At 48.8% G+C, this 18,887-nt stretch overlaps 6 protein-coding genes across 6 annotated transcripts; 2 read left to right on the top strand and 4 right to left on the bottom strand.

Annotated features, from left to right (window-relative positions):
- Positions 1-701: 701 nt before the first annotated feature.
- Positions 702-5,000, bottom strand: EURHEDRAFT_377048 (DUF3431 domain-containing protein; the record flags this gene model as incomplete). The annotated part of the gene is made up of 3 exons (XM_040778913.1): positions 702-1,194; positions 1,267-2,710; positions 3,770-5,000. The coding sequence occupies 3 exons, from the start codon at positions 4,998-5,000 to the stop codon at positions 702-704; spliced, it is 3,168 nt and encodes a 1,055-aa protein (XP_040639687.1).
- A 1,442-nt stretch (positions 5,001-6,442) lies between these two features.
- hrdA (E3 ubiquitin-protein ligase HRD1) lies at positions 6,443-8,973 on the bottom strand (the record flags this gene model as incomplete). Its single annotated transcript, XM_040784182.1, has 3 exons — positions 6,443-8,713; positions 8,780-8,884; positions 8,950-8,973. 3 exons carry the CDS (start codon positions 8,971-8,973, stop codon positions 6,443-6,445), a joined length of 2,400 nt encoding a protein of 799 aa, XP_040639688.1.
- A 1,015-nt stretch (positions 8,974-9,988) lies between these two features.
- EURHEDRAFT_477489 (putative MFS transporter) lies at positions 9,989-12,213 on the top strand. The gene is made up of 2 exons (XM_040785439.1): positions 9,989-10,487; positions 10,547-12,213. The coding sequence occupies exons 1-2, from the start codon at positions 10,236-10,238 to the stop codon at positions 11,996-11,998; spliced, it is 1,704 nt and encodes a 567-aa protein (XP_040639689.1). The 5' UTR covers positions 9,989-10,235; the 3' UTR covers positions 11,999-12,213.
- EURHEDRAFT_536128 (Gfo/Idh/MocA family protein) lies at positions 12,061-13,492 on the bottom strand (the record flags this gene model as incomplete). The annotated part of the gene is made up of 4 exons (XM_040787323.1): positions 12,061-12,733; positions 12,782-12,929; positions 12,982-13,295; positions 13,360-13,492. The coding sequence occupies 4 exons, from the start codon at positions 13,490-13,492 to the stop codon at positions 12,123-12,125; spliced, it is 1,206 nt and encodes a 401-aa protein (XP_040639690.1). The 3' UTR covers positions 12,061-12,122.
- Positions 13,493-15,083: 1,591 nt separating this feature from the next.
- EURHEDRAFT_43927 (uncharacterized protein) lies at positions 15,084-16,301 on the bottom strand. The gene is made up of 2 exons (XM_040783456.1): positions 15,971-16,301; positions 15,084-15,918 (listed from the first exon to the last, which is right to left on the bottom strand). The coding sequence occupies exons 1-2, from the start codon at positions 16,124-16,126 to the stop codon at positions 15,142-15,144; spliced, it is 933 nt and encodes a 310-aa protein (XP_040639691.1). The 5' UTR covers positions 16,127-16,301; the 3' UTR covers positions 15,084-15,141.
- A 324-nt stretch (positions 16,302-16,625) lies between these two features.
- On the top strand, positions 16,626-16,994 carry EURHEDRAFT_411749 (uncharacterized protein). Its single transcript, XM_040781715.1, has one exon. The coding sequence runs from the start codon at positions 16,734-16,736 to the stop codon at positions 16,962-16,964; it is 231 nt and encodes a 76-aa protein (XP_040639692.1). The 5' UTR covers positions 16,626-16,733; the 3' UTR covers positions 16,965-16,994.
- The last annotated feature ends 1,893 nt before the right edge of the window (positions 16,995-18,887 follow it).

Below are 18,887 nucleotides of genomic sequence, written 5' to 3' on the forward strand. Positions count from 1 at the left end.
ATGACTTTGTCAATTCTTGTGGGAGCACATTATGATGTTGTGTTTGGAAACCTAGTTTAAAGCAATGCTACGGCTTGTGGCTGACTGGTAGAGAGTTGTCTATCATGTGACTGTTGGATGTTGAAGGATGGATACATACGACAACAAACGAAGTAGACGAGTGTAGCAAGTATCCATTCTATCCATTTATTGTTTTACCCATATTAGCATCTAGACTTTTCAGTCCTTGTAACCCATTTTATGTCCTCTTTAGTCACAACAAAAGTTTCCATCTTTAGTGACCTCACGATGTGAGATAACGGGGTATTAAACCATCTCGTAGCCGTAGCCGTAGCCGTAGCATATCGTTCACCATATTCGTAACGATTTTAGGAAAGAACACCCAGCACAACGCCGATACTGAACTGAATCGGGGTATGCGTGAGAGAAAAAAAAAAAAAAAAAAAAAAAAAAAAAAAAAAAAAAAAAAAAAAAAAAAAAAAAAAAAATCTGACAAGAATTAAGCACTGACAGGAGGAAAGAAGAGAGAAAGAGACGAAAAGAAGAAGAGAAGAAAAGAGAGAAAAGGATAGGAGAAGAAGAACAAGAGAAAGCCGACACCAAAAACACCCGAAAAAATAACCCAAAATATCGACAAGAATGCTCAAAATCTCATCATCGAAAGAAAATCGTTTCATCGTCCTCGTCCAAGCACTTTGCTCTTACTCGGCCTCAATAAGAACCTTCAAGTTGCTGTCCATCCAGTCCACGGTAGCAGCAGAAAGAAGGGCAATGGTCCATTCGCCGTCCGAGTGGACAGAAGTAATGCCATCGGGAACAAACACCTTGACCTTCCACCCCATGGACGAGTGCATGGTACCATCGTGCTTGGGTTCAGAGAGGTGAGCTGGCAGCTGGTCGCCGAAGCGACGGGCGATGGCATGCTTCAAAGTTCCGAGGTCGGGACACTGGTCGGCAGAAAGGTCAAAGCGAGGAAGGGCACGTTTGCCGTTTTGAAGAATGTTGACATTCAACATGGGAGTGTGGGATGGAGGATTGACGGAAGAATTGGTAGCGTCGGTGGCATGACCATGATGCGGATAGTACGGCGGATTAGAAGCAGGCTGCTGGTCGTAAACAGGTGCATGAACACCATGCTTGGCAGCGAGGTTGTCACGAATGATACGTGAGACGTCACGAGTAATGCCGCTAGCACTATTGAAAAATTAGCCTGTATCCCACCAAAAAAAAAAGAAAAGAAAAGAAAAGAAAAGAAAAGAAACATACAATTCGTTCTTGGCAGGAGTGTAGCGGCTACCACCAACACGCCAACGGAGAGCAGCCATGGCCTCAGCTTCCAAAATACGATGGATGTTCTCATCTTCGCAAGGCTTGGGGCATTCGAAGTCACCCTGGTGGAAAACCTGATAGTGACTATCGACTGCGGCGACCAATCCGCGCCAGTCGGGCTGCTGGAGACCAGAAAGACTCCACAAATTGTCAAGCTCATAGTCGTGATTGTACATGTCGTAGGATCTGGCAACCGCTTCCCAGTCTGTGGGATATCCATCAAGGAGAAGGTCGGTCAAGCCGAGCTGTGTATCAGATTGTCCCATCTGAGGTTGAGAGGTCGGCATAGACGGTGCATGCGGAAACTCTTCAGGGATAGTGTGATTCTGAGGATGCATCTGGAATTGCTCATCGTACCTCGGGGGACTAGCACTGTTGGCATTGGGAAGGCTCTCGTCTGTCTTTCTTCTCCTGCGATCGTCCGGGCCGCCACCCTTTCTCGACTCGATGGCATACCTGCGCTGACGCTCATTCGTCACCATGCGTCGCAAGAGGGGAATAATCAACGCAATGATCTTCTGTTGGTCACGAGGCCACACGTGAGCCCTTTGGCCAATTCCCTCGTTGATCGCATGTTCTCCAAAGAACCGCTCACCGTGCCCCTCGGCTTCCAGGAAGTGACGAACACAGTTCCAGAGGCGCAGCTTGACCATTTCAGAGTCCCCCTTACCGCGCTGGCCGACACATTCTCGTCTCTCAGGATGCTCATCATCAAGCATATAGTTCTTCGCGGCAGCCTGGAGCTGCAAAAAGTTCTCCGGCGAGAGTTCAAGCGACGTGAACATCTTCGCCATAGGCGGACGAGTATGCTTCTTATTACTTGACGGCTGGCGGAAGAGAGCAGCGGCAGAGTGTAGGCCAACCGCACGAGCATCAGACAACGACTGAGCAGGAACAGGACGGATATCCAACCCATCACCCTCGTACTGCTGCGGATGAGGACTATGGTGTTGGTTATGTTGCTGATGATGGCCAGGACCAAGACCCATGCCAGAACTAGCAGCAGCCAGAGCAGGATCGAGAGTATCTTCGTTACGCTTCCGCTTCTTCGACACGGTTCTGGACAGCCCAGACGGCGGACCGTGGTCACCAGAGCCCCTAATCTGCCTATTAGCAGTTAAGCTCGCTCCAAAGCCCGGATCCCCGAAGCTATCCTCGTCAATGTGAATCTCAGGTCCGTAGCCGTCAAGGTGATGCTGGTTCCCAGCAGCAGCAGCGACAGCAGCCGCGGTGGCCCAGTCAGAGACATCCTGTCCGGCGGCCGCAGTAGCAGCTTCGACCAATCCAGCTAGCTGGTTCTCGTTTGGGGCATAGCCAGCAGACAAATGGGAGTTGGGGTCGACGTTGGAGGAATGTGCGGGCTGAGTCGTAGAGATCTCAGCTGAGGTCGAGGAAGGGTGTTGGTGATTGGAGCCAGACGGGGTCATGGCAGGTCGGAGCTAGCCAGTCAATGGCTGCACTAGATCGTAGGCAGATTTGCAAATAGAGAATTAGGGTACGAAAGCTCGAGATATACAGAGCAGGTTTAGACCGTTGGCAGGAAGAGTGATGTTCTTTGCTCCAATTGCACAGAAACAACAGGTCCCATAAAAGAAGGGAGCCCGCCGAAGAAACAGGATTGAAAAAAAAAAAAAAAAAAAAAAAAAAGAAAATCAGATTGCCATTCACGGGTGTAGAGCGACTGAAATGGAGTGAATGACTAGCAGTCCTGCTGCCCTCGTGAATTGCCGGTCGTTGCAGCGCTCAGCAAGGGAACAATTTCTCGACGCCACTTGCCCACGCAGTGGCAGTGGTTCGCGAGAGGTTTTTTCTAGAAAAAAACTGAGAAAAGAGGACGTGAACGCCTCCAGTATTGAGGCGCTCGGCGCTGATAGATCGACGATACTCGAAAAGCGATATGTAGATAGTCAGTGGGTGGGCACGTATGACGCTGTTTGCGTGGTTTGAAGATTGAGCAGACAGTGCAAACTCTGTGTCGGGCCAATAATTCCCCGGTTGCTGCGTCTGGGCGAGTAAGAAAGTCCGATCACATGGTATTTATGCCTTAGAAACAAGGTGTCTATCTGAGAACGGAGATGCTATACAGAAACAAGGGAGAGGACAGTTTCGTACTTCATATACTGCTAACCAATACAGATAAACCCAATTCCAGTTGGGAATCAATAACACATGACTTTTCTCCGGTCTTTGGTGCCCGCCAAAACAAAGATATGCAACAGATGGGTGACAATATACACACTCGAAGAAACGCCAATTCGTCCGCCTAAAGAAACCAATAGATCAACCCAAGATAAATGGCAAAACTCCACAAATAAAAATAACTGGTATAAGGAAAATTGTTTGTGGATAATCGATGGCGGCAAGGCAAGATCTTCGCTTGCCTTATATCGAAAAGGGCGTCGAGGCGGTTCTCAGAAACCGTCGCCCTCCTTCCACTCACGTCCAAGTTCCAACGCCCTCATTTTTGGGTTCTCGCCACGCTTGGTGGCATTCGTCAAAATGTCACTGAGCAGCTGCTCAATCCCGGAAATCTTATCTATTATTTCAATATCTTTCCCTGGGTCGGGAATAGACAAGTGGCTGGTCTCCGACAAAGAGCCACTCCACCGTTCAGCCTCGATGATCCGCGCATCCCCTTCCCAGAGGTTAAATTCCTGCTCGAGATCACCCTTTTGACCTCCGAGATTCCTGTACTCTTGGTACTCATCGTCACCGCCAAAGCAGATACCGTACCCGTCACAAAGGCAAACGTGTTCCTTAGGACAGGCTACGTTCTCGCCGGTGAAGACCACGTGCCATAGGTACTCCCAAACCCGTCCTGAAATATAGTCGCTGAGTTCGGTCCGAAGCACCCAGTCACGGTAGTAGACGAAGCGCGCTTTCGGGATGGAGAGGATCCGATCGCGGGAGACGGCAAACTGAGCACAGCAGGGTTGGGCAAGAACATCCGGAACAGGGTCATCGGGGAAAATCTCGCCCCATGACCTGGCGAGCATCGTCTCTTCCTGTTTCTCAGAATTCTCCTCCAGTGCGCCAGGATGCATCCAGTCCGGACATCCGGGGCCCCAGCCACAGCGCAGGTTCATGTACCCTTCTCTGACGATACGAGCGGGGTTAAGCCGCCGCAACATATCAGCCGCATTACCATCAAACAGATCCTCATTATGCCATGCGAACTGATGCGAATGCATGAACGCCACAACATCCGTCAAGTTATCATAGTGCTCGATGATGTAACTCAGGTACACCATGACTTCGTGCCCCTTATTCTTCGGCGGATGAAGAGGTGCAGACGGGTCATCCACAACATAGACAGCAGACTCCCACTCTGGAAGCTCATCCGCGATCCAATCTGTATCTTCCTCACTGGTCCGCGGCACAACTAACGTCTTCGTATACTTCAAGCCCGGAGCCTTCGGAATCCCGGGCACATAGTGCGGACGAGGCGCAAATGGCTTCTTCGCCTGTCCGTCTTTCTCCGCCGTAGTAGTAGTAAAGGCAGATGTATTCCCGTTCTCCCCTGAACCAGCAGAGGACACTGGGACCAGATCCCCTAACCCGACAACCTGCGGAACTTCATCCCATGACTTCGTGAGACCTCGGATCGAGTACAGGAAGAAAAGGAAGAAGGCGAAGCCGAGAATAGGGATCGCTCGTCGGAGAGGAAACATCGGATAAGATGTGTATTAGATATAACTTGCATAAGACATGCAGAATATGGAGAGGAAAGATAGTAGAAAAAGGAATCTGCCGGGAGGGATGTATAGTTAGCATTAAGATCTCTGGATCGCCCCACGAGACATCTGTGCGCCTGTTTCCCTGGGCGCCAGTGATGGGTAGCATAGTTTGCGATAGCAATGAGGCGAATGCGGATTGCGCAGCCTTATGGAGACCACCCATCAAAACCAAAGAAACAAAGGTCACGCAACCTACATTATCTCATTCAATAAAAATGATAATAACAATAAGTCGGCGTAAAATCATAAGAATCAATATAATTTCCCCTCAATCCAAGCACTTCGTTGTCGGGAAGTCGCAGTTGCTACAACCGGAGACGGGTGCGGAGGCAAGAGGAGAAGAGGGCGGGATTGAGAATAAATGCAAATGAGATATTCTGTACAAAGCAATCAACTAGGCGCTCAAAAGAAAGACAAAAAAACCCATCGCACGTTCTCCGTGCTTTTGTAAGCCGCCAGTCCGATCCTGCGCCCAGTTATCGCGGCAGTCGTCGTCTCGGTGGTCGCTCAAGTGGAGCCCCGTGTCTGGCCCTGTCGTAAGCTTTGTGGGAAAGAAGGTCCAGAATGACGAACGCAGAGGCGATGCCGGAGCAATTGTCTTATTTATATAGTGGCCAGAGGCACTGCTGGGCTCATGGTGGATTTCGAGACATCATCCCCTATATAGTCCCAGGAAATGATCTGTGATTTAAGGTGATGTATTATTTACTGTTCCTGATCTCGGTCCGGTACTACGTAGTATCCCTGCCATGATGACATACGAGATGTAGTATCTTGAACAGTAGGGCATATCACTCTAAAGGTCATACAGATAACTTGATTATTATTCTCTTCATCGCATGGAAAAGCCACCATTATCTTGTCGCCATGACTGCTGAGATGGTCCTCTGAGACACGCTACTATTTATAGACGACGATCAGGACATGAAGTCCAATGTTTCTGCTGATCTTCTGCAGAGACCGATTTTGGATTCTGCTTACCTAGCTGTCGATAAAGCCCTTTCGAATTTGGGAGATACGGTACATAGCTCATCGGGATTTAAACTATTGTTGCATGCAGGATGGGGAAAATGCAGATATACCTTGACATGTACATGCCAGGAACGCCGGGGGGGGGGGAGTATTGCTCATTGTACAAATAATCCATGCTTCTGTCAGCATGGGAACCATCTATTATCATGAATATAGAGGCAAAATTTTCAACGGCACTATGGGACATGGTAGTAAATGGTAGTATAATAGTAACACAGGAACTCGGGTATGATTCGGAATCGCTTAAAAGAAAAGAAACAGTTCACAAAACGCCAGCACTTATTTCCCAGTCTGTAAGAGGAAATGCCCCAAAAAGAAGAGAGTTGAGAAAGATACGGGAAAGATCATGACTCATCGTCATCCACGTCTTCTATTGTCGCTGCTCGCCCTTTGCCTTTGGACGATGTCGACGATGTTTCATTCACATTCGGGGGGTCCGCTTTCTCTTGCTCATCCTCACCAGCTGTGGCTGATGGACCTTGCACCCTCTCGGTCGGTTGGTCTGAAATCACATCGGTCCAGTCGTTGGCTGGCGATTCGGCACGATGGCCATCTGGTTCCGCAGTCGACCCAGACGACCAGTTGGGCAGGGTTTGGGCTGTGACAGAGGTGGATGCTTCAGCGTTCTCGTCCCTCCTGTCTTCAATCGCCACATCCGATGAAGGCGGCTCAGAAACTGCTGGCACACCAAACATTGAGGAGGGTTCTGACGTAGCATTTGTAGTCTGTTCTGGCGCAGCATTTGCAGTCTGTTCTGGAGCAGCGTGTGGAATCGTATCGGTACTTCTCTGTTCCCTATGTCCGCCTGATGGCTGCCCAGCAGAAGGTTGCCCAGCAGAGTGAAGAGGAATCAATGACCAGCCTTGAGGTAGGCTGAGGCCATCAGGGAGTCGGGCGTCTCCAGCAGTCATTGGAGCTGCTCGGGGACTCGACATGAACTGATGACGTGAAGTCACGGTCGAAGGTAGGGGCGACGGTGAGGCAAATGGAGGAGGATGCTGAGGAAAAGCGGCGTTCAAGCCTGACGTAGTCGTTTGTTGATTCCGTAGCCGCTGCAATTCGGCTTGCAATAATCGTACAACCTGCAATTGGTGTGCTGACAGGCGGAGCTGATCAATTTCATGCACAATCTGCTGCTCCATATGTTGCAACTGGCCTTGCATATCCTGAAATCTAGGTGTGGCAGAGAATGAAGGTTGAGTCGTGGGCGTAGGTGTCGGTGCGGCGACTGGCGTAGGGGCCTGCGCAGGAGCTGGTGCAGGAACTGCGCCGGCTGGTGGTCTTCCAAAACCAAAGCCAAAACCAACCTGTCTTGCACCAGCGGGAACATTTGCTGCCGGCTGCATTGCGGCATTGCCCTGATGTATTTGTTGCTGGAGATTGCGGAAGACATCTCCCCGGCCAGCACCAAACCCGATCCGAAATGGCCCAAATTGGTAAATGCGGGCTCTAGGCAATCCGCCTGCTCCATTGCCTTGGTTTCCACCGGGAATATTTTGCTGGGGAGCACCATCACCAGCCTGACCGCGGTTGCGAGGCACAACGACTGGACGTCGGCAGGTTGGGCAGTTTTGCTGCCGTTCCAGCCAGCTTCGGAGACAAGCGAAATGCAGAATGTGTCCGCAGGGAAGCTTCTTTGGGCGCATCCGTTCAGGAACCCGCCGCGTGCCAGGTCCGCCCGGTTGGTCTGGCTGCCATGGTACCATTTCTTCGCGGCAAATGATGCAAACATCCTCTCCCGTGACCTCCTCTGTTGTCGCATCTGGATACCGTTCGTTCATATCCCGGGTGGCGTTGCGATAGCGAATGAAATCCATAATCCGTCGAGCAAAGGAGCGAATCGTGAGAACCACATCACGAAGGATATGAATAGGCAACCCGTAGAAAGTAAAGAGTATGGCGAAAAACGTGAGATACACGATCAACTTGAAGAAGTCAGTGACCAAATCGAGATAGAAAACCCAGCGTCCTTTCTCTTCCCATCCTGGAATATCGAGTTCCATCTCATCGATATCGTTCTCGTCGGGCACATTCGTCACGTTCTCTCCTGTGTGAGCTTCCTGCTGGGTGGCTTCTTCTCTGGCAGCACGAAGCTCTGCCCGCCGTTCTTCAATCCTCGCGAGTTTCTGTTGCTGCGTGACGTAGATCTCCACCAACGAAATGCCGTACCTAGCCGCAGTCGAGCATGATAGGATACTCAGGATGGCAAACTCGAAACCAAACATGACCATCATATCTGGACGAGCCTGCTCGAGCACGGTATGGACACAGTATCGCAGCATGAATGAGTTGAAGAGGACCGACAAGACCAGAGAGGCAGTCAGCCGGGTATGGAATACGTGGGGGTTCGCCGGCGGTTGCTGCTCCAAGTACTCCACGCGACCTTCACCAATCCAGCCCCAAACCTTTCCGACAAGTAGACAGATGAACATCACCAAGAACCAGCCCCCTAGCTCTCCCCGGAATATTGTCATAGCGAGACATGTCTCCGTCACGGCAAACCACGCCTTTTCGTAGAGCTGTTCGGTTTCGATCGGTCGCAAGGGTCCGTAGAGGAGACGCTGAAGCCAGTAAAGGAGGAAACCAACAATCAAAAGGCAGAGGTTCGTCAAGATCTAAGAAGGACATGGTCAGGATAAGATTCCTGGTGGCGGAAACGGCGAAAGTTGGAGAATACTTACCATGAGATTCGCACTGCTCTGGGACAGGTAGACACAGGCAGAGTAGAAATTTGACCGCTGATGCAAAGCCTTAACAAAGACACCAGCTGCCAGAGCCATAGAGGCCTGCGACGAGGTCAGTAACCCATCAAGACTCCGACGAATAATACGGGGGAGGGGGATCAACTTACCCCAGCATACGCGGCTAACCTCATGATCGGAGACTGGTAGACGTGGGCAAAGAGCCCAATGTCATTGACAAAGGGAAGGTTAAAGAGCCAGCGATCGTGTCCAGAGCACCTTCATGAAGCTGGACAAATAAGAGTCAATGGGATGCAGGAAATGACCGAATCAAGACAGGATCGCGTGTCCGAATGGTCGTTCTGGACAGCTATGTCTCTAGCTAAACTCGGCCATCTTACGTCAGCGGATAAACGCTCGGCTATTGTTCTTCCCCCACGAGGAACTTTCAACAATGACAAAGGACCGAGTGAATGCTCTGGAAGCCAAAGAGATTGTTCTGAGGAAAGTTAAATGATGACAGAGGAGAGTTCAACGGCTTGCATTCGTGCGATGGACATGCTTTGAGGCTTGCCCGTTGCCGTTCGGCCAGGTCAGCGCTCCGCCAGCTGAGAGCAAAAGTACTATACGCATCTGCATTCCTGTTCTATAAAACGCAGTAGCCGGAAGACTTCCCAGCAGATTTTGAGATTCAGATAGGTCAGCTCATCGGCTGCTTCATGACTTTACTCCAGTCCAAATGACCAGTCGTACGGCAAAGTGCGTTGGCCGTCTTCCATACAGCTGCAGAAGTTCTATTGTCCACAGGCAATGCTTGCTTTTGGTTTTCCTTTCCGCACCGATAATTCTCGACAAGAATTATTCTGTTGTTACTCAGGATTGACAAGCGGGGAACATCGACGTCTTGACAAATACCAGCTTTTCCTGTTTCTGGACGAGCAGGTAGTACATTGTACGAAGGGCAATGACCTATTGGAAACGGGATACATCAGGCTACGGCAACAGAAGATACTTCCTAGCAATCACCACAGGTCTCTCAATTGTATGTGCAAAGTGCCCCTTGTACTCCGTAGGCACAGGATCACTGATTGATAAAGCGCTAATGACATCAATGCCGATAGCGGCAAGCGCTGATAAGATGAGATAGTCTAGCTTCATGACTACTCTGTACTCCGTAGTTTGAGCATTCAATGCCAATTGCTCCTATATCTTCTATGGCGTAGTACTACCCTAGAGATTCCTTTGCACTATACTTCCAAATACTATCTGGCCATCGTAGGCGATTGTCGATCTTGGGAGTCATGTGACCGACGACGTGTGTTAAGCATCAGCTGCGCCGGAATCTCGAAGTCTTTGATACAACTCAAGATTTCGTTGATACATATTTCGAATCCACTCAACCGAATAGCAGACAAATACTAAAGCATCGGGAACTGGTTATGATTCAAATGCAGTAATGGCGTCTCAACGGACCTTGTTCACCGCGTCCCGCCTACAGACATTGACCTACTTGCTCGCCGTCTGCCCATTTTCCATCGCATTCCTGGTGTTCATCAATTCATCGATCTCCTTTGTGGTAACTGATCTAATTGGACTCCATGATGGCGAAGGTGATGTGGTCGGCACCTTGGGATTTGCTGATGAGCTGCTCGCACTTGCAGCATGTCCGATATGGGGGGCTTTGTCCGATCGTGTCGGTGTCCGCCATGTAAGTAGATGTCCACATTAAACTCAGAATTTGAATCGCTCACATATGTATTTTGATAGGTTTGCGTCGCGGGATACGCCATCGTAGCTATCTCGTTGGTCGTATTTGTACAGGCAAAGAATATCTACCCACAGTTACTACTGGGAAGATTGTTGTTTAGCGTTGGAGGCTCTGCAGTCTCGACGATGGTTACTGCTGTCCTACCAGTTGTCACTGGTAGTACTAGCAGACCGCAGGAGTACCAGAGGTCGCTGTCTTCTGATTCGACACTTACTTCTGACCAGCCAACGAGCCCCGATGCTGCAAACGAACCGAGGACTGTGACAGGTTCGTCTTCTCGACTAGCAGGCTTTGTGGGCGCCTGCGCTGGATGCGGTGCGCTCGTATCTCTGGCCCTCTTCCTTCCTCTCCCGGAACGCTTCCAGAAATCAGGTTTATCGCCTGCCGAGGCCATACGGAGTAGCTATTACGTCGTCGCCGTGGTGGCTGTTTCAGTCAGCATTTGTTGTCTTTTTGGCTTGCGGAACCTTCCCGGAGAAGAAAGAAAGGGATGGAAGTCGTTTCTGTCGACTTTCCGGCGTCAGGCACCCGAGCCTAGACAAAGCCAGGGATGCCAGGACGATGGTCTCTACCCACTATCCTACTGGAGACAACTAAGGACCGCCGTTTCTCTAGGGTTTCAAAACCAAGAAATACTCTTGGGATATGTTGGCGGATTCGTCGCACGGGCTTCTTCAGTGGGAATTTCGCTCTTCATTCCTCTCTTTGCCAACCACTATTATCGAGCGGCAGGCCTCTGCAACAACGATCCTCCAAAGGAAATATTCGCATCTGACATGGGTGACATCAAAAAGTCGTGCTCGGAGGCGTATATCTTGGCGTCGATCTTGACCGGAGTTTCGCAGCTAGTCGCATTGTTAGCTGCTCCATTGTTTGGCTTTTTGTCCGAAAAGTCACGGCGATATCATCTGCCCCTTCTAGTTTCCGCGTTGTCTGGTATCGTTGGTTACTTGGCGTTTGCTTTGGTACCCAATCCTCAATTCAAAGGCCCTGATGGGAGTGTAGGAGTATTCATTCTGATGGCCTTGATCGGTATCAGCCAAATTGGAGCTATCGTTTGCAGTTTGGCTGTCCTGAGCAACGGGATTCTGAAGATCAGTGCTGGAGAAAAGTTTCCCAGAGCACACTATGAGCAGGATCGCGGCGAACAGCCACTCTACGAGGCGGACAGAGTTTCCAATGAGGATCAGCCCCTGCTGGAAGGATCTGGGAACCAAAATGTGCAACAGCAGTATTCTCAACTCAAAGGCTCAATTGCTGGCGTGTATTCTCTTTACGGTGGAGCCGGTATCCTTCTGCTCACCAAGCTTGGTGGGTATCTCTTTGATACCCTGAACTCGGGGTCTCCATTCTATCTCATGGCTGCATTCAACGTCATCCTATTCGTGACGGGGATAATTTGCGGTTTGGTCAACAAGGCAAGGTCGACACAAGCCCAAGTAGCTCCTTGATCATCGCGTTTTCGATATGACAAAATTTAGTGGAAATGGCTTCTTTGGCTAAACCTTTCCTTATCAATGCACTGGCTACCATGACTGATGAAACATTCACATTGAATTGCCCAAACAACTAAATCTATTTACCTTTCTTACTACTAACCTCCTTACTGGGCCTAATCGGCAACCCAGCCGCCTTATACATAGAATCAATACACTCCATCTGCCAGATACTATCCTGATTCGCGACCCAAAAAGCCGGCGTATTTCCCTTAACTGCATCCACAAACGCCTCCAACTGCCACCGATACGTGCTCCAATAATGATTTCCTCCCTTCTCCCCGGTACTCGTAGTCACCTTGCCCCAGAGCGGACCACCGGAGTACTGCTTGATGGTCTTTGTCTCGCCCGTAGTTTTTTCCACGATAGTGATGTAGTGGTACAAATGTGGCATCATGGCATTGTAGAAGAGGATTATTGCTTTCTCAGTCTCGACTTCGATAGAGGGAAGTTCCCAGAAGCGAGGGATTACATAGCCGAGCTTGTGGCGCGCCATGTCTGTGTAGATGCGGCTGTGGACGTCGCCACCGTTAGGTGCTTCAAAATCGACGTGTGCGTACATTGCCTCGTCGACGCGAGGGTCGCCTCTTGAAGGGCGCACGCTGACAGACACAATTTGCTTGGGCGTTGAGGCGTGGAGAGCGTAGCGGGTGAAAGATAGGGCGTACGTCATGTCCATCAATGAACCGCCTGTTACTATCAGCTTTGTTTATAAACATGAGAGGGGAATGGAAATACCGCCTAGATCAAACTTCCACCGGATATCGCTTTCTGGAACAGCAGGACTAGCTGTCATAATCGCATTAGTCCGAAGGATGTTGCCGTATTTCCTCGAGTCCAACAATTGGCGCCATGCATGCGCCGCAGGATGGAACTGCCAATGGAACTGTCACCAGTCAGCACCCAACCCTAACCACATATTCAAATAAACAACGTACAGCCTCCTCAATCACCAACCCTCTATCCTTAGCCAACTCCATCAACTCCTTCGCCTCCGCCGCATTCGACGTAAACGGCTTCTCGCAAAGCACATGCTTCCCCGCCTTCAGCGACTTCGCCGCCCACTCATAATGCAGCCCGTTTGGCGTGGAAATATACACAAAGTCGATCTCTGGGTCATCGAGCAGATCTTCGTAAGAGCTGTACGCTTTAGTGAAATTGTATTGCTCTTTTGCCTTTTGGGCTGTGGAGATGTCGCGCGAGGCGATTGCGTAGAGAATTACGGAGGGGTGGGATTCGGCGGGATGAATTACTTTAGTGATTGTCAGTATGTGGACTGAGATAGCAGTTAATGAAATGATTCATTGGATACTCACGTGCGGCAGCGTTTATTTGCGCTGACGAGATCACTCCCACTTTCAGCGCTTCGGGGGATTTGCTGGGTGTTGGGTGAAGGCGGGTGTAGATGTATTGGTGGAGGAACGTGAATGCTTGGACGACCAGGGCCATGTTGCCTTCGTAAGAATATACACGCTATTATACAAATAATAATATTTGAAAATCCATAGAAGTCGGTATGGCAACTGGGGTAGTTATAGGGTATCATTCGGTGTTGACATCATGACGTTAGGGCATCGTCAGTTGCCTCTTGTCATTCCTATTGGGCAAATTCATGAACACTTGGGAGCTTGAGTGCGCTATTCTACTTACATAAAATACACTGTTCTGGCAATTCAAAAATGCATCATGAACATTGGTAAGATCTCATGTCTTGCATGTCGGCAATACCTAAGTTCTCACACTTCCTGCAGGGAGGGGAGGTAGTAAAGGGATCTACGTTCTAGTAGTAGTCAATGAAAGAATATAATCAGTGTTTTTCTTTGTTCATATATATCATGTGACAATGCCAAGGAGTAATAGCTATTTAGTAGTTTCTCTGTCCTATCCCTCTCTTTTTCACATCAGCTTCTCAAAAAGATGATAAAGGGCTTGAAAGCAACGAATTTGGCGTGTGATTAAAGAATAATTGAACCATAAGGTAGTGAGGAGCAGGGCTTCCGCGATAATCGAATCACTAAGTGAGGATATGCTCGGAAAGAGATATAGTGAATCACTTCATACCATACACACACTCACTCCGTAGATGATCTCTAGTCGGCTGGAGCGCAGGAAATGCTTATAGAGAAACTAATCTCAATAGGCCCTATGCCACAAGGGCTGGGGCCGTCCGGTTCGACAGGGACAAGCACGCCTATACCGTCCCTCAACGCCTCGTCAAAATAGTTCCACCATTCGCCACCATCCTGAGTGAGAGTCGCAATTACTTCATTTCTCTCTTTGAAGTAGACGTGGATGTAGATAATATTATAACTCAATAGCGGCGATTACAAAACGCTCGTGCACGACTCACCCAGCACAACAAACCAACGATACAGACATTGTTCTTGTATACTGCGCAGCGATAAACTACAGGACAAGTGACCTGACAGCGATGGTATTGGAGCAAACGAGGGGGCTCAGAGATGATGTCGATATAGACGACGTTATTCACACAGGCAGGGAGGCATTTTACAAGTTTCTTGGGCACCCTGGTCGTATCCTGAATATCTTGGACATCTCAAGGAGAGACTAATATCCGCCTTTGAAACAGACAAAGATGGCTTGAAAGGTATTGTGAATGATGTCAGCGGCCAACGGTTATCTGACAGGTTCTGCTGGAAAACATCATGTCGCTATATTCGCTTGAGCTCTCAAAAGCTAGGGAGGAGAACATGGCTCTGAAGGCTCTTATTGTGAATCTATGCGAAGAAAAGGATTAGCATATGTCACATGGACACCACAGACATGTGTTACGTGGAATATGCCGAGTGTGAAGATCTTTATCCAACATGACCGTCAGTTGAGAAAAATGACTTGGAAATCCCCCAAGCAAACCTGATTCAGTGTACATGTATATTGCGGTTTACTTCATCAAAGTTGGAAAGGGCAAAAAGAGGAACAAGAAAGGCAAGGATAAGGGATTCGGAATCAAGCGGGCTATATTTGAGATGTGAGTTGTTGGAATTTATCAGAAGTCTACGGTTGATATTCCGAACGGTGCTCTCTCTTGATTGTATGTATTGTGGATTAGTATAGTTAGCACTGGATACATTCTCATATTAAATAGTATTAGATCGTTGGTGAGCAAATGCACTTATTCGCCGGCCGAATTTTGCCTTTATCGACACAACACAACCCACAATACCGACTGCAAATGAAGACCTATCTCGCCCTCTTGGATTTTTATAATCACTCTGTAACCTCTTCAAAGCCCTATAATCTTGTCTACCCCTTTGGCTATGCCAAATCCACACAGTGAAATGTTTGAATCGCGGAGAAACAATCTCAGACAGACCATCCATACCCCCATAACAGCACCCTGAGTGAGCAAGTGCTGATAGTTGGTCCATATGGTGAGCCCATGAGGCCGACTTGAGCTCGGTATGTTGCAAAAGAACGTGCATTTCTGATTCCACCAGACTCTCGAAGGTCGGCACTAAGCAGTTTCTTAAGTCTGTTGGGACGTGGCATATGGCAATGGCTTTCGGGAGTGCAGATAGTGGTGCGAATCTTGTATCTTGTGTAAGATTGGTCCAGCTTGGAATTGGCGCAAGGCCCGCAAACTCGGCTGAATAGATTATGATCCATGGGCGAGTGGAATCGTGTTCGGGATTCGGATTTGTTTGTCGCGGTGGAAGTTCGTATATAGGCGTGCCGTGGTAGAATTTGCGACGGTCGCGGTAGTGGCTGGGTGAAGAGTATTGTTCGCGCCAGTTAGTATAGCCCATATCAGGTGGTCTTGGGTTTTCGTCGGGAATTGAAGGAAGGAAGCCGTCTGATGTGAGGATTGCAAAGGCGCGTTCTTGATCTGCGTCATTTATGATAATCTCAATATCCTGCATTAAACATGTTAGCTACTACCAGGCTGAACTGAGAGAGCAGACGGACCAAAGGAACGAGCTCTCCATCGTATAGAGCTGACGCGTGAAGTCCCCACAGAGCTGCTGGTACTCCATTTTGCGAAAGAGCAGTGGCTATTAATGCCGCCGGCTCGACGCCAGGGCCCTGAGTATCGCAGATTCTTGGGCTCGAAGAGGACAACATGACAGCTGACTGGGAAGATCAGTACCGGTGCGTAGAAGGGATTACCCAAGGCGGCAATGTAGGGCGTTGGGATTAACCGGCATATGGCAGCTCCACTTGGCCCGATCTAACCGGCAACCTTATTGTATCTCATCTCTTTCTTCCAAGTTCTGGATATCAAACGATGAACAGGCATAAAGAGTCTTTCACGATTCCGTAACAGAGCGCCCGGATGGTGGTACAGTATCCCTCTACCAGCAGACGTGACTGCAACACCAATTCCGCAGTGCTGGCATGGCTTCGACCAAACATCAAACAAATGGATTCCCCCCGACTCCGCCGCCTCTTTACCACGGATCGAAACCCCAAGGACTACAGTAATCTCGCATGCAGCTCAGGATCTACGCTTATTACGTGGAATATTGATTCCAGTTCCTCCGCGCCCGAGGCCCGAATCTCTGCCATTCTCTCACACGTCCAGAACCTGTCCACATCGCCGGACATCATTTTCCTACAAGAAGTATCCCAGCCTGCGCTATGAATTATATTGGATACACCATGGATACGGGAATACTGGTATTCAAGCGAAGAGGACATCGCAAATTGGGGTAAACAAGCCTTTGTGAGTATGACACTCGTGTCAAAATCACGGTTCTGCAACCCAAGCTCTGCTGCTAAGCATACAGCTACAATTGGTCCAATCTGGCGGGTTAAGTACCCTAGTCGGTTTGAAAGGGATACGCTTTGCTGCGATATCCTCTTGTCTTCACTTGATATGACGCAGGATGTTTGCTGCATTCGGTTAATTAACGTACATCTGGACTCTCTTCCCGTGTTCCCCTCCTTGCGTCCTCGATAACTCTCCATAACCACTTCTTATATATGTGCTGCGGGTCATGGCTAGGTAGCTGGAGATTTCAACCCAGTTCTTCCGGAAGACGAGATACTGGTCAGTGAGAATAATCTCATTGACACATGGACGGAGCTGCATCCGAACAAAGAGGGGATTACTTGGGGACTCGATAGTGACACACTATTTCCTCCGAAACGAATGGATAATGTCGCACTGGTTGAACTAAAGCCTTTAGGTATCCAGGTCATTCGGCCAGGTATGTGTGTTACAGGCATAGGGGGCAAGGAAGGTCAGCCTGAACAGGAGGAAGCTCAGCTACCGTGGAATGATCATTCCGGACTTGTATGTGGCTTTGGACTATGATTTCTACGTATAGTCATTACATCAAACTTGGTTATCTTCTGTAATGTTGAATGAGTATCTAATTATGAGATGATGTATTCTTTAAGAGGTATTCTGGTACTTGTTATCTCAAATGAGTATACCGAGGACTGTTGCTCGTTCCTCTGGAAATATCCAACCGCCGTTCCCAAGATCCAATCCTCGAATTCAGGCCAAGAGGCCATACTCCAATAAATGGGTTTATTCCTTTCAAATTACCGGATAACAAAATGGCGGACAGTGGTGGGAGCTTGGTTCAATTCCCTGGGCCGTGGTAGCCAGAGCTGCATACGGGATATCTCGAATTGGCAATAATTGGAAGTTGTTGCTCTACTGCTATATTCTATCAACGTCATACCTCATGACTACCACAATTCTGGTGATGAATGGAGCGGAGGAAATCGTTTCGGCAAACGACATAGCAGCACTCGCCTGCTCGACAATATTTTAAGCCACAAGCTTGGAACCAAGTTTAAAACAGTGCTGGAATCTCGTTGGAGTTGCCCCCTCCCCCTAGTTAGAGAAAGGAAGAGAACGGGTAAGCACCGGTGAATAACGGGAATCGCTTCTATATATAGACCTTTTTTTTTTTTTTTTGCATTTAATTCTATTGCTTCTGACTCCAAAGTAGGCATTAGATTAGAGCATCATTAGTTGCCTCTCCGGAGGAGGAAATGGCCAATATAACGAATATGGAACGAAACACAGCCAGAGTAACACAGAAGCTAAACATGAAAGAACGAAACCCAAGCCATAGACAGCACCGTCTTCTCTTTGAGTCGAAAGGATGCTCTTCTAAAAGGCCCACCAAAATGCCCTGCCTGGTCAGCGTCCTGGCTTCAGTAGGTCTCGTAAACTGAGGAATTGTAGTCCCAAATCCTCGGCTGCGATAATTTGTGTCTTATGTGTCCCTGGGTATGCAATAAATCCTGCAAAAGTGCTTGACCTTAATGGAGAAACCCATTCTTCGTGGTAGTCAAGACAGCCGGACTAAGCAAAGAATTCTTTCGTATTTGACAGATTGGGAGGATTTGAAGATCTCGAGTAAAGTATATCCTCAGACCACGTGAAACCGCAGCTTTCAAGTCCAAATTGGATTTCGAGGTCATGCCAGCATTTATGCACGCGAAACCACCAATGCTGTACAAATAGCGTTCAACAGATAGCCGCCCATCTGCTCCCAGTTGGAGAGAGCCTGGTAGCTCTTGATGTCTATTTTGTCGATTTGAATGGTAGGAGATCTTTCAACGGGATCAGGTAATAACGCTACTTTGAGGCTTGCAGCACAATAGCAAATGTGATGGCTCCATGTCCTACTTACATTCCTTGCCTGGGTCCGTTACGACACGCCACGGATTACTTGCTCGGGGTTCTCAAAAGCTTTCGAGGCCGTCACTATAAGAATAATATCTTAGCCGCTGCAGTATGTGGGCTTTACCTACCTGATAGATCAAGAACATTACTTCTGCCCACTGTATGGAGAGATCTCGATGTGGGTCAAAATGTGCGTAAGAATAGCGAAGTGCAAGGGGAGATGTGAATAGTTGA

This window comes from Aspergillus ruber, assembly GCF_000600275.1.
Source record: "Aspergillus ruber CBS 135680 unplaced genomic scaffold scaffold00010, whole genome shotgun sequence".
NCBI lineage: Eukaryota > Fungi > Ascomycota > Eurotiomycetes > Eurotiales > Aspergillaceae > Aspergillus > Aspergillus ruber.